Raw genomic sequence first — 14,456 nt, forward strand, 5'->3', positions numbered from 1 at the left:
CCAACTGGCTCCTGCTCACACGTGGGGGCCCAGGTAGGCCAGAGGGCCGTGCGGGTCAAGCCCCTGCCCCCGCCAGGGCCCGGAGGCGACAGGCCAGCCCATGACAAAAGGCAGACACAGCCCAATTTGTGTGCTCACCAAGCCAATCAGACCACCAGAGGCCAGGGCAGGTCAGCCCGGCTGAGCCCCAGGGCCAGGCTCGCCCCAAAGAGCTGTCCCCCACCAGTATCTGCGGCTCGGCTGCCCAACGTCACCTCCCGAGGCCTGAAGAAGAGGCTGCGGGGGCCTGCGCGGCAGGGCACACACCTCAGCCACGAAGGGCACAGGGCAGAGGGGCCCCCGGCCAAGCGCAGGCATTCTGCACAGATGTCCTCATGCGAGTCGGGGCCCCGCTCCCGGGGGGTGGGGGGGGGCAAGGAGCGGCGCTGGCAGAGTCGCGGAGGCATGACCGCGTGAGGGACGATGGGAACAGCAAGTATGAGGCAGAGCGTTGCTCTGCAGCCGACGGCGCCCTCCTTAGAGAGACGTGTGAGTACCTGCCCAGGAAATGGTCCTGTGCAGCTTTGCCTGGCAGCTGGACTGGCACAGGGAGGAGAAAGAGGCCACTGCAAGGAAAACCGCGAGCGGCCAGTCAGCAGAAGGACAGACTACGCACAGTCGAGCAGAGAGGAAAGGCAGCGCTAGTCCCGCACAGAGCCCGAGCCTGGAGGGAGAGAGCGGAGGGCCAGCGGCGTCCGGCCGGCAGTGGGCAGCTCCCAGCCCACACGGGCTGCCGGCTCTCTACGCTGCTGCAGGGGGCGTCCAGGGCGGGGAGCGTCCCTCCTCCTCACCAACAGAGGTCCTGGCCTCGAAGCGCCATCTGTGGCCACAGGGAAGGCCCGCGGGTGGCCCGGAAGGAGCGCACCAGCCCTGCCAGGCAAGCGCACGAGCGCGCGCAGGCAGGCTCAGGTTGTGCTCGGCGCATCCAAACCCAGAGCCAAGCGCAAGTGCGGCTGCCCTCCTGGGGCCCAGGGCATGCCGAAGACAGTGCAGGGCACAGGGCGTGCAAGGCTCTGCCGCGTCCACCCTGGGAGCACCTGCCTGCCCCTCCACGAGCACCACGTCTCTCAAGAAGAGGGCCGTTCCGTGGGAGCGGCCCCGCGGCCAAACGCCAGGCTGTGGCGGCGGCAAGGAGAGCTCAGGGACCCTGCTCGGGCGCATCCGCAAGGGCGGGGGCGCCATGCTGCCTTCACACGGTACGCACTGGGTGGGGGGCCAGCACTCACCCGTGTTAGAGCGGGGCGGCGGAGGGGGCTTGGCCGAGCCAGCCGCGGGCACCGACAGCGACTTGTACAGGGCTGTGTCACGACGCTCCTTAAAGCGCTCGGCGGCCATGAGTGCGTTGGACAGCTCCTGCAGAGGCATGTTGTTGATGTCCGAGGAGAAGGGGCTGAGTGGGTTCTCCAGGCTCATCAGCCAGCTGGTGTTCCCTGGGGAGGGGCAGGCAGCACCCCTTAGGCCACAGGCCCAGTGCATCTAACCGGTCATCCCCTGCTGGCGCTCCCAGGGCAGCATCCCCCCACCCCCTGCACTGTCCTCAAGGGCACACGCCAGGGCTTGGCAGGGCTCCTATGCTCAACCAGGGAGTGGCGCGGAGGGGCCCCAGGCAAGGCATGCCCCCGGCTTGCCCCAGACCCCCAGGTCCAGGCAGCACCCATGCAGCAGTCACCTGCCTCACGCATAAGGAGGGGCCTCAACGTACTCCCCCCCCCCCCCAGGGCGGCTCCAGTGCCCAGGCCAGGCTTGGCAGAGGCATCCCAAAGCCCCAGACCTCGTCGCAGAGAAGCCTGGGTGGGGGCCTTCTGGGCTCTGTCCCTTTTCCCATGAGGCCCAGAGGCCCACACTTCGAGTCAACCTTCCACACAGAGCTTCCTACAACCCTGAGCATCTCACCCAACCCTGACACCACCTCTTCTTGCCCGGCCTGGGCTTCCTCCTCCAGTCTCCCGCCTGCCCCCTGCCTGCTCCCTGCTAGGAACCAGGACCCGTGGCCCTTCTGCCTGCACTCAAGGCTCCTCAGGGCCTGCTATCCAGCCCTCCCATCACCTCTCACCACGCTGTGCCCAAAGCAGGTCTGAGGCCCTGGGCCTCGGCTTAAATTCTTGAAATACCCATTATGGGCTGAATCGTGTCACACAAAATTCATGTGTTGAACTCTTGACCTCCAGCAGCTCAGAGAGCAGCTTGTTAAGGTAGAACAGAGACACACGGGTGGCCCCTAATCCCCTGGGCCCTTCCAAAAAGAGGAGACAGGACACAGACCCACAAGAGCGATCAGCCCGCCATCACCATGACCTGGGACTGCCAGGCTGCGGGCATACGAGGAGACACGTGTCTGTGGCCGAAGCACCCCCAGGCCACAGCGTTGAGGCCGGCGCTCCCACTTAGGCTCCCGCATCTCCCCCTCGCCACTGCCCCCTGGGTACTCAGCTCAGAGGGCAGAGCAGACGCTCACTCGGCCCCGTGTGCCCGCCACTCACTGCCGGGTACCTCGAGCCCTGGGGGGAATGGTCCCGTGCTCACCGCGTGCTGGCACAGGCCCCTCTGTACCTGTAGGCCTCCGGACCAGGATCTCTGCCCAGCCCTGGGTCAGCAGGGGGACGTAGGCCGCCAGGCTCGTCTTCTCCTGCGCCGGGAACTGGGTGCCAGCTGGCGCCCTCTCAGACTTGCTGGCTAGGGCCGTCTGTGCGCCCGCGGCAGTGGGGCCACTTGGGAAGTGGGAGGCTGGAGTGTCCAGGGCACCAACACGAAGGCCGTGGCCCCCTGAGGAAGAGGAGGGCAGGAGCACCGGTGACCACCACCTGCCCAAAGCAGAGCCACTAGCTCCGAATCAGCTGTTCCACCCAGGGCCCAGCAACCAGAGGCAGCTCAGCCCTCCCTGGGTACGCCCTCATACGGGGTCAGCCTCAGTGGACCCAAAGCAGTAGGAAAGGGCCCAGGGCCCCAGAGTCGGACCACAGCTCATTCCAGCTGCACCAAAGAGAAGCTCCAGGGGTGAGCTGAGCCTAGGACCAGCACAGCTGAGGGTTTGCAGGCAACACTGGCCATGAGAAACAGACCCGCGGCCACAAGGGGGCCTCATGCCAGCCATCTGGAAGGCAGGCCCCCTGCCACATAGCCCTGTGGCGTGGGCTCACGGAGACAACACTGGGACAGGCCTGAGGTCAAGCACCTCGTCCCCAGGCTCCGAGGAGTCCTTGCGAGCACGCGGACCCACAGAGGCACCTGTGAAGGAGGCAAGGTGGGGCACAGGCTCACCAGACATGGAGCGGACCCGGTCCCGGGCCCCGCGGCACACCTGCTGCCCCGCCTGGGACTCCAGCTTGGCGGGCGCCTCCTTGGTCTGTCTCACGTGCACGCCAGGGTCAGAGCTGAGGACAGAAGGGTCCACGCAGAGCATGACGGAGGTGCCTGGGCCCAGGATAGCCACTGTCAAGGCCTGCTGGGCAGGGGGAGGAAGGCACAGTCACCTCAACTCTGGGCTACCCTGCAGCTCTCCGGAGTCTAAGCCCAGCAGCGACCGGGTCCCGGTCCCCACGCTCGTTGTCACGGTGACAAGCTTGTTCCCAACCAGCCAGGTTTTGGTCCTGCCACCAGCCAGGAGGAACTCTCCCACAGGAGACCTGTGAGGACAAGAGCATCAGCCGACACCTCACCCACTGGGGGCTCTCTGAACAGGCATCTTGGTCTCAAAGGTGCACGACCGCGGCGCGGCACGCCCTCGTCCCCAGAGGAGCAGGGCCCTACGACGCACAGAGTGGTCTGGCTAGGGCCCACCTGCACGAAGGAGCCCCGCACGCCTCGCCTGCTGCAGCGCTGCCGAGGATGGTCACAGAAGCCCAGTGGGGCTCCTGCCCGGCCTGCCCCCAGGGCCCGGCCCGCACCTCTTGGGGACCGCTGTGAAGTTGGAGAACACGTATCTGGCCATCATGTCCAGACACGTTTCCGTGAGCTCCAGGTGGAGATTTTTCAAGTTGTCATCAGCCTGGGCCATCGAATTCTCGTCTGCAGACCCCAAGCTGGCACTTGTGAGAGACGTCTGGATCCTGCTGGAGGGAGGGGCCCTGGTGAGGTCAGGGACTGGCCGGGGCGACTCATCTCCCACCGGGGGCCAAAGCTCAAGGCATGCAAGTGCTGGGAGGGCCGTGCCCACAAACCCCCCACCAGGGCGCATGGCCAGTCAAGCCACTGCATGGCAAACCATGTGGACACATCGTCCCAGAGAGAGGAGTGGCAAGGCCTCACAGGAGAGACCCAAGCCCACTCGTCGGAGCAGAGGCTCAGGAGACAAGGTAGAGACCGACGTCCCCTCACCGAAGCACAAGAGAGTTAGGGGACGGCTTGGTGGCAGAACCGTTTAGTCATGCAGACACACAAAGACCACAGACACACAGACCAAGATTGCATTCTGCCCACAGGGCCACCTCCCGATGACACGGAGGATCTGGGCTTTGTGAACAGCTCTCCCCCTCGACTCAGGCCCCCCGGGACTCCACACGCACCCAGTGACCAGGAGAAGAAGCTCATACAGGTTTAATTCTGATACAAAACTTCACAGCCCCTTTGCCGTGTCTGGCTTGTGTTAAAGAATTTGCTAGAAAAGAACTGAGAGCCTCGCTGCCCCTGTCCCCCCAGTCAAACCCCACTCGGCAGAGGCCAGCCTGTGGCTGGAGCCTAAGCCAGGCACCGGAGAGGAGGTAGGTCTCCGAGCTTCGGACTCCGAGGCCTGAAGGGGCTTCCTGGGGAGGAGACAGCCCCCCACCCAGCTCAGAGCAGCCTAGCCTGGTCGGCGCAAAGCAGTGACCCCAAGAGCCCCCACCTGCACTCAGACACAGCAGGGACAAGTGACTGAGGCCACACCCCTCGACAGTTCAGGCCTCCCCAGCCCCCGACCCTCCCAGGCTGCCCCCCACCCCGTTCCCTTTCAGCTACAACAGAAAGCAGCCCTCTACTAAAAAAAGCTCAAGACTAAAGTCCACTTGAGAGCGTATGAAAGCCAAACCTTAGAGTGCCTTTCCCCCGAACCTGCCCTGCGTGGCCGCTGCTTTAATATGCAAAGCCCCTTACCTCCGGGGACAGGCCTGCGGGGCGGCTGCCACCAGACACCTGGCTTTCTCAGAGCTACCGCCCTGCTTCGGGCTACCAGGCCAGCCTCTGGGGAGGCCGTGCAGCCAGCCCATGCTCGAACGAGGCTTGGGGACAGAATGCAACCCTTCTACCCCTCACCTCCAGGCTCCCCTGGACCGAGGGCTGCCCCTCGGGCTCTCCTCCAGCTCCGGCCAGGGAGGGCGTGGGCAGGCAACGAGGTCATGCAAGCAGCCCCATGCACCGCCACCCGGCGCCCCTGCCTGGCAGGGTCACCTCGCGGGCCCAGCTCCCGGGCCTGAGCCCCCCACCCCGACAGAACCCACTACCTGCGGACCGCATGTTCAGACACACTGATGCTGCGGCACCGGAAGGCCTCGGCTGCAGAGCTCTCCTTGAATTCTTTCACGGGTGGAGAGTTATTCAAGCCTTGTTTGGGGGGTCTGGCTATCCTCAAACTACCAGGTCAGGAAGGAAGGCCCAAGCCCCAGAGAGCCCAGCTCCCGGGAGGGGAGAACAAGCCATTGGAGGGATGAGGAGGAAAGGTCACAGGCCACAGGGTCAGGATGGAGAGCCCACGGGTGAGATGAACAAAAAACCATGCCAAAGGCCAGTTAGCGGGGGGAAGAAACAGAAAACAAAAATGCATGAAAATACATCTCATAAACGTGACTGAGAAAAGTCAGGTTTCACGCAACCAAAACAAAAAACGTGAGTGCAAATCAAACATGTACGGAGCGCTATGCACGGCAGATTCCAGGCTGTGCGGACCGGGCGCCCCCCCACCCCGCTCAGGGGCCAGGACGCCCCAAGGCCCTGAAGGCCACCGCTCAAAGGGCCGGTTCTTAGCTTGAGGCCCCTGGCGCCCAGCCACCAGGAGCTTGAGAAGCCAGCTTTTGACTTTAGGTCACACTGACCTGGTCATTCTGGAAAATGCCGTATCCCCACCAAGGGAGAACTGAAAAGCTTGGGTGGGAAGGCGGGGACAGAGAGAGGAGTCGCCGTTCATATGAGACGCCAACAAGCACAGGCCTAGCACAGCTCTGTCAGATCTGGCGGAAGCGGCTTGATGGTCCAGAGGAGCGTGGCCCCTGGTCCAATGAGGGCTGCAGAGCAAGCTCGGGAGGACGGGGAGCCCTGGCCCGAGGCTGGGCTGACCACAGGGCCCTGGAGCTCCTCCCCAGCCAGGCCAGGCATTCGGCTCCTCCAGAGCCACCGTTGCCCTGACGCAAGCCTCGGCCCATCCAGTGAGTCAGACCCAGGCCCAGGCCCCCTACAGCTAGCACCCGAACTGCCACCGCCGCGAGTCTGCACTCGGGGCTCAGGCAGGTCGGGCCCGGCCACAGCCCAGCACAGAAGGCTTGGCGACGCCGCATGCCACGGGGGCCGGCTGGGTGGGAAACAGCTGGCTCTCCAGCTACAGGTGGGCGTTAAGGGCCTGCCTCTACGCCAGGACCCCCTGGTGCCCAGCACGGTCTGCACAAGGACATCCCCCAGCCACGTCCCAGTGCCGCTGGCTGGCCTCAGACCCTACGCACACCAGGCCGGTCACAGGTCACGCTCGCAGACCCACCCCACCATGCCCCATTCCCACCGTAGGCCCGCACCTCTTGGGCCTCTCGTTGAGACTGGTGCTTCGTGCTCTGAAGCTGTCCTTCTCGGGGGTGTCATCGAAGGACAGGAGGACGTTGGAGCGCAGGCCCTGGCAGAGTGGAGCAGACCTGAGCCATCGGCCGGGGAGTACTGACCCCTGTGTTTCTTCCCTCCACGAGCCTAGGCCACAGTGGCAGCTCTTGCCCGCATGCCGGCAGCACGCTGTGTCCCAGCAGGCTGCGCGCGACACCGACACCCACCTCTCGCTCCCTGACCGTCTCCCCGCTCCGGCCATGGACAGCCAACAGCAAAGCGGGTCCCACCCTCACAATGGGTTTGGCCTCCGCTGGCCTACCTTAGTGATGTAAGGGACAAAATCCTTCCGGAAGGGCAGGCGGCACCTAATGAACCACATGGCTATGACGTGATGGGCCAGACACACGATGTACTGATTAAACCTGTAAGAAGGAAGGGAAGTGACGCAGCCCCGATGGAGCCCTGAGGCTGACAAGCCGGGAGCCGAACATAGAAGGGAAGCCCTAAGGCCAAAGGCCCATCCGAGGTCAAGGGTCAGCACGGCTCTCGGCTCCAAGAGGCCTCAGGCGGGCCCAGGCCGGGGCAGGAGGGACGGGCCGGCACTCACTTGGAGGGGTTGGTGTAAGGCAGGGAGATGGCGAACACGCTCGCATACTGCTCTGCCGCGAAGTTCCTGTAGAGGTGGGGCAGCCTGGCCAGAGCTGCAACGGACATGCGGGTGAGGGGCGCAGGCGCGCCGGGCAGACACAGGCCCACGCCCGCCGTCGCCAGGGCCTGCACTACCTCTGAAAGCCAGGGCGGCCCCCCTGACCCGAGAAGGCTGTGAAGAACTGATGGTCACAGCCCCCTTGAACGTGACCTTCCCTTGACCCTTGGCTCTCTATGCCAAGGGCTAGGAAATTATGGTCCCCAATGCCAAATCCAGCCGGCAGCCTGCACCTGTAGGGCCCATGAGCTAAAGACGCTTTTATGTCTTTAAAAGGCTGTAAACAGAAAAAATATGCAGCAGAGGCCCAGACACACGTTGGGTGCCGGGAACAAAGGGGTGAGTGGGGCACCCTGAGCTCCTGGAAGCCCCTCCAAGCTGTGATGTGTGCCCCGAAGGGAAGCAAGAGGAGGCTGTGAGAGCCAGGCCAAGTGCAGCGACCCGTGTCAGGCAACAGAGAGGCTTCTATGCCCTTTAAACTGACACTGAAGGTAAGAACGGAGCTGCCCACTCGAAGGCCAGAAAGGAAGCATTCAAGGCTCGAGACAGTTAGTGCAAAGGCCCTGAGACAACGGAGGATGGCACAGCCTGGGTGCCCCGTGGAGGCAGCGTGCCAAAATGTATCCCAAGAGAGGTTGCAGGAGGAGGTCAGCGAAGTCGGCACAAGTGACAGCCCCAAGCCCGAGGTCCGCCCCACACTCCCACGTGCCCACAGACACGCGTGGAGCCAGAAGCTTACTTGACAGGAATTCAAGGAGTGGAATGGCCATGCTGGCCGTGGCCGAGATGTGCGTGAGCTTCACGACCAGCACGGGAAGCGCCTTGATGATGATGTCCGGCATCTCCACGCTGCAGACGGCCAGCGCCACCACGCACTGGCTGGCGCAGCGGTAGATCAGGCCCTGCTCCAGGCAGTACACCATCTCCCGCTGCAGGGCAGCGTGCGTGCCTCAGGCCCGGCCCACCGCACCCCCGCCCCTGCCTGCACACGGGTCTCCCCTCACCCACTCTACAGTGTTCTAGAGAGAACAAGACCAAGGCTAAGGAAGGTTGACTGCCTTGTCCCCAGTCCCGGAGCCCCTAACCAGCACAGCACCAGGAGCGGGGCAGCTCTGGTCAGGCGCTTCCTGACACTTCCCATCTGCCAACACTGGCTGGGTCCCCTGGCGCCTCAGCGTCCCCTGGAGCCAGGACATCCTGGGCGCATTTCCCCTGTGGTTATGGAACCCCCCCCCCAAAAAAAAGTGGCTAGCGTTATGACAGGGGAGGCTCTGCCCGACGCAGTAAGGCCACCAGGCCCATACAACTCCGGGCAAACCACCTGTAGCTCAGGGCCCCACGGAAGATCTCAGTTTCCCGTAGCCAGCCCCATCCCTCAGACACACTCTGGGCCTCAAGGGTTCTCAGGAACACCTCAGCCCAGCGTGGCCAGCTCCCCGGCAGGGGCACAACCAGGAAGAACCAGGCCAAGCGGCCCCGGAGCAACAGCTGGAGTCAGGAAGGGAGGCGATGGGACGCGAGTGTGCGCTCCCGACCCTCTGCCGTCGGGAGCGTGGGCTCGGGCTCCGAGCGGCCCAAGTCTGGCACAGGCCCCTTTCCTTGCTGGCTGGGACCGTGAGTGGACTAGCCGACCTCTCTCAGCCTATGATGCCCGACTGACCGAGAAGCATGGGGACTTTAACGGACACAGACATGCCCAGCCGTGGGGAAGAGGGGAGCTGCTGTGTGCCCGTGGGTGGTAGAGGCGCAGGCAGAGGGAAGCCAGGCACCCTGGGCCCTGCTGCCAGCCTTTCAAAACAGGCCCAGCTCCGCCAAGAGGCTTAGTGCTCGTCCTCAAGCCAGCAATGCTCCATAGACAGAAAAGACGCCACTGCATGTGGGAGGGCAGCAGGGGGCCCACAGCCCCCGAAAGAGAAGTCAGGAGTGCCAGCAGATGCAAAGGCCTGCAGTTCTGGGCTGGCCCAGGCCCTCGGTCCTGACCCGGCAGCCCCCCGGGTTATGCGGAGAACGTATGGCCCGTCTGCATGACGCAAACATTCTGCGGAGCAGGTCTGCCTATCCCTCTCCCACCTGGTACCTGTCTGGTCTTGTCCAAATAGTTGTGGTAAGAGATTAGCGCCGTCAACACGGGAACCACAGCCAGATGGAGGTCAGTTCTAGAGAACCCTTCCGGGGTGCCTCGAAGCCGCTCCACAGTTCTGGGACCTGAAAGCTGAAGACCAAGGCTCAGGCGGCAGCACACCGGGCAGGGAGGTGAGCGCAACCACTAGGTGACCGAGAGCCCGGGGGCCCTTTATACTTTCTTCTCTAGCCAAGGGTCTGCCTTCTCAGACATGTGGGAGGATGCCACACCACAGGCCAAGGACAGAGAGGAGATGGCATGTGCGTGTCCCAGGAACCGCAGCGAGGAAGAGAGGGGAAAGGAGTCGAGACGGCACACTCGGAGGGCGAGTTCCAGCCCTTCGTGGAGGCCTCCAATTTCCTGGCCCTGAGCAGGGAAGGGACGACGGGGGCCCGGAGGCACGACCTGCAGACAGGGGTCTGCCTCTCAACGGGACTGCCCCCTTGTGCGTCCCACATCACCTCCCGGGGCCTCGAGGCCAGGGCAGGGAGGCGCGCGGGGCAGCATTACCATGGAGCAGAGGGCGGACGACAGCTGGTCGACGCTGCAGGGAGACGTGAAGATGAGCACCTTGTAGCGCAGGGACTCGGGCAGCTTGCTGAGCACGAGCTTCAGCACTTTCCAGTCGGCCTCCTGCGGGGAGGGCAGCCGGTCAGGGGAAGACGTGCTCGCAGAGCCTGAAGCTCCGTCTGCAGGGAGGCAGCCGCGTGGCCTCTGGACCCCCGTCCCTGCGGGAGTGCGCGCTCCCCAGAGGGAAGTTCCCTGCCACACGACGGCTGCGCCCTCCAGACACCAGGCTGAGCAGGAGGCCCAGGCACGGCCAGCACCGCTGTCTCCCCTGAGCCGGCCCTCAACTCCCCACACCGGCCCCACCCTTCCCAAGCGCCCGACGGTGACCCACAGGCCTCCCGCCCAGGACGCTGCGCCCAAGGAGCCTTGACGGATGCCCATCCGGGGCACCAGGAACGCGGAGCGAGAGAAAAGCCCGCATCCCAGCTCAAAGAGAAAAGCAGCAAGTATTCCTGAATAACCCACAAGCCCAGGTACCCAGTCTAGGACCAAAATCCACGGAGAGCCACAGCAATAAGGACGACGTGGCTGTGGCCCACACCGGAACGTCCCTGGCGAGTCCTCCCCACCTCATCAGGGGAGACCACGCCCGTAAGCGTCACCAAAGGCCCTGACTCCTGAAAGCTTTTCCCCAGATCACACCGGTGACTCAGAGGCCTTGAAACTCACAGGAAGCACCCGATGGGTCCCTTCAGTGCTAATGCCTGGCACCCAGGGGAGGGGAAGCTGCTTCCTGGCCTGTGGCCCCCGAGGACAGACCCTGGCCACGGCAGGCCGCCCAGCCCCGCGGCAGCACACCACCAACCGTGTCGCCTCTCTCGCGGCCCGTGCGGGAACAGACCTCTAAGGCGCGGCCCCAGCTATGCCTTCACTCGCAGGTCTGCACCGACCCTACCTCCAGGCTCTGCTTCTCCCTGCCCCTGGAACCTCTCCTGCCTTTCAGGGCCTCAGCCGGCCCTCCAGGTGCCACCATCCAGAGATGACGACACCCCCTGGTCACACACGGCCCACCTCTGCCTCCGCCTGACGCACGTCATCCGGCAACTGCAGTTATCTGTCCACACATCGTCTTACACCAAAGCCACCTCCCAGAGGCAGGAACGTCTCCTCAGCTCCAAGCCCAGCACCACACGACGGGCCGGTTACAGAACCGCGGTAACCTTGGGCAGACAGCGTGCGCACCGCAGCGGGCCCCGAGGGGGCCGACACAGGGACAGGAGCTGTGCTGGCTCACCTGCTTCAAGCACTGCAGCAGGACGCGGAAGAGCAGGGAGTAGGGCAGAGAGCCAAGCCGCACCGCGGGGCCCGCGGGCGCAGGGCCGGGCGGCCCGGTGGGAGGCGACAGGGGGCCGCTGGCCTTCTTCTCTGGGCCTCTCTCTGGCTCCCTGTGGAAGCAGGTAGAAGCAGCACTCAGGCCGCAGGGCAGGGTGCAGGCGCCCCGCCTGCCCCACGCTGCCATCGGACAGCTGCGCGACGTCCCTCAGACCCACGAGCACCCCCGGGGCAGAGAAGGGCTGACTCCCCGGACCGGAGCTGGGGGGGCACGGCTGACACGCACATGGCGTCGCAGACACAGTAGGGGCTGAACCTCACGGCCCCGTCCTTGCTGGGCAGGCCGAGGCGGTGCAGCGAGTCGGCCCTCAGCAGCAGCAGGAAGTCAAAGGCCTGCGGGGAGAAAGTGAGGTTGAGCAAAGCTGGGATGATGCCGGGCCCATCCACTCACGCACTGGCCTCCCTGGGAAAGGCCGTTCCCGCTAACAGCACACATATCCCAACCCCACCGCGTCCGCAGCAGCGAGGGGAAGCCACACGGGCATGCACGGCCTTCTCCCTCAGCGCCCAGTTCCCACAGCTGTCGGGTGGCGCCCCATGGCCCTGAGGGCTAGGAAACACAAGTGCGCTCAGGCTACCGGCACCTCCCCCGATGAACAACAGGTCACTTAACTAGGCTGCCCAAATGACGGAGGGCTGCCCCACCGCGCAGAGGCTCTGGAAGGTTCCCAGGACCTCCACTCAGCCTGGTGCCAACATCTATGATGGCAGCCCTGAGCCACGTTCTCTGCCCCGCGCAGCCTCGCCCCTGCCACCAACAGACTGTAGCCCCAGAGGTGACAGGGCCGCGCCACCTGAAAGCCAATGGAATCCCACCTCTGCCCACACCCCGGCCACCACCTGGCTCAGACGGGCGTGGGGAGATATGCGGATGCAGACAAAGGGAAGGGCACCAGGCCCTGGGGAGGTTGTAGCCTCAGCTGGTGCTGAGGACGGAATGGTCTGCGGGAGAACCCTCCGGGGCCACCTGCCACCTCCCCAGCCTGAGGTCCCCGCAGGCACTCCCAGGCCCCAGGAAGCTGGCCGTGGCCAGCCAAGGTGCAGCTGGTACCACCACAGCCATGGACAACCACCGGCCCCGTCGTACCTGCAGCCGGATGCTGCTGGCGATGGGCAGGGTATAGTTGTGTTTGTAGTGGAGCCGGATATGGCTGACGAGCATCTCGTACACACGCATCGCGTGGCTGGCAGGCAAGGCGTACAGCTTGGTCTGCAAAGAGAGTGCGCTGGTCACTTCGCGGGCAGGAGGCTGAAAGGCGGACAGAGCCAGCGCCCCGGTGCCCAGGAGGAGAGGAACAGGACGAGCTCTCTGGAGCAAGCAGGCAACGCACAAAGCCTTCACGCCACTCACTCCGCTCCCAGGACCTCACCCCATAGACGCACCCACACGCGCACACTCTCGGTTATGGCAAAAAATCAAAAACAACATGTTCGTGTCAGTAGCAGACAATCTGCTAATAAATCAGAAAATGTGTCTAATGGGGCACCCTTTGGCAACAGGCACAACGTGACCCATGAGCCGAAAGCACACCCTCCTGCCCAGCAGAGCAGGACAGACCAGGGGCGAGCAAGGCCCTGCGGGCTCCAGAGGGGTCCGCGGGGGGCCATTCACCCAGCCGCTGGACTGTCATCCACATGGCGAGCCCCCTCCCTGCCCCACCTCCCCAACAGGTGAGCCTGGGAGAGGCCAGGTGAGACCCTGGTGTGGGGGGTGCTGTGGGGTGGCAGGGGCCAGCCAGCCGCAGCTAGAGGGACCCCTCCCTGTTCGTGGTACTCTCGAGGAGAGCAGCGGGGCCTTAAAATATAGCTCACTGCTATTCCTGTTCGAGAAAAATTTTTAAAAAAGTAGGGAGAAGGGAAGGAGTTGGACTCAACACGCAAGACAATTCAGAAGGACTGCAGGGCACAAGGACAGTGATGGCGAGGCCTGCCTCTTCCAGCAGGAAGGACGGACACCATCTAACTCTTTGCTGTTTATGCTGCTGCGTGTTTCACGCAGACGCACACGTTTTCAATCACGTAGAAAGAAATGAGAACCGCCTGGCCCAGGACTTGGGCTCAGCTAGCCAACAGCTTGGTTCTGTGGCCCGAGCCCCGGGTCTGTGGGGTTGGAGTTCCAAGTGAGGGCGACGGACCACCTTCCCAGCTTCTCTGTGGCAGGCTTCTGGGCTCGCCCAGGCCAGCGCACCCCCTCACCCACCAGAGGACGAAAGGGGGCCGAGCTCCTGTGATGGGAGCCACAGACGTGCTGGCCAGCTTTCTACAGACACTTCGAGCTTCCATGCCAGGAAATAATCATCCCATACAAGCATTTCGGGACATTTTGTGAACGAGAAGTGTTTGAGGCCAGGGATGCAAATACTACATTTTACGTGACACTGATTCTGCCGAGTGAGCGTGACTGACGCTGGGACGCGGAGAGATCAGGGACAGGCACGCTGGCCACAGCATAGGACAGTGAGCACGGCGCAGAGAACGCCTGCCACCCCGACAACAAACTCACCCACAACACACGAAGTCCTCTCACAACTCGGTAAAAAGACAAATGATCCCATTACTAAATGAGCAGGGGGTCTGAAGAGACATTTCCCCAAAAAAAATACGCACACAGTCACCCAAGCACCGCTTTACGCACACTGGCCCGGCTACACTCCAGATGAGCAGAACGCCAGGCGTGCTGGGGATGCGGAGGATGTGGGGAAACGGCAGCCCCACACGCTGCCCCGGGCAATGGAGCGGCCCCGGGGGAAGATGGTCTGGCCCTCCTCAAATGATTACACACAGGGTCGCCATCTGAGCCAGCAAGTCCACTCGAAGGCGTGCACCCAAGAGAAGTGAAAACCCACGTCCACACACACACACACTGGCACGCGGACGTTCACCACGGCAGGATTCACAGCGGCCCAAAGGTGGAGACACCCAGCGTCCGTCGGCACAGGAACCGATAAGCAAATCCACACGAGGGACGACGAG

General features: G+C 63.8%; 1 protein-coding gene across 3 annotated transcripts in view; it reads right to left on the bottom strand.

Moving 5' to 3' along the window:
• TSC2 (TSC complex subunit 2) overlaps positions 1–14,456 on the bottom strand; it is a 34,166-nt gene that overhangs the window by 7,304 nt on the left and 12,406 nt on the right. For 2 of the 3 annotated variants that reach the window (XM_040635523.1, XM_040635522.1), the window contains 14 exons: positions 12,571–12,693; positions 11,710–11,816; positions 11,386–11,536; positions 10,092–10,214; positions 9,537–9,671; positions 8,199–8,388; positions 7,361–7,454; positions 7,073–7,175; positions 6,732–6,826; positions 3,924–4,085; positions 3,510–3,662; positions 3,298–3,410; positions 2,590–2,802; positions 1,266–1,469 (listed from right to left, as the gene is read on the bottom strand). In XM_040635523.1, the coding sequence (XP_040491457.1) occupies positions 1,266–1,469; positions 2,590–2,802; positions 3,298–3,410; positions 3,510–3,662; positions 3,924–4,085; positions 6,732–6,826; positions 7,073–7,175; positions 7,361–7,454; positions 8,199–8,388; positions 9,537–9,671; positions 10,092–10,214; positions 11,386–11,536; positions 11,710–11,816; positions 12,571–12,693 (1,966 nt within the window). Of the gene's footprint in view, positions 1–536; positions 606–1,265; positions 1,470–2,589; positions 2,803–3,297; positions 3,411–3,509; positions 3,663–3,923; positions 4,086–6,731; positions 6,827–7,072; positions 7,176–7,360; positions 7,455–8,198; positions 8,389–9,536; positions 9,672–10,091; positions 10,215–11,385; positions 11,537–11,709; positions 11,817–12,570; positions 12,694–14,456 lie in introns of all 3 variants that reach the window. The other variant, XM_040635521.1, reaches the window with a different exon arrangement.

The sequence above is a fragment of the Ursus maritimus genome, unplaced genomic scaffold (genome assembly GCF_017311325.1).
Source record: "Ursus maritimus isolate PB19 unplaced genomic scaffold, ASM1731132v1 scaffold_2, whole genome shotgun sequence".
In the NCBI taxonomy this organism is placed as follows: Eukaryota; Metazoa; Chordata; class Mammalia; order Carnivora; family Ursidae; genus Ursus; species Ursus maritimus.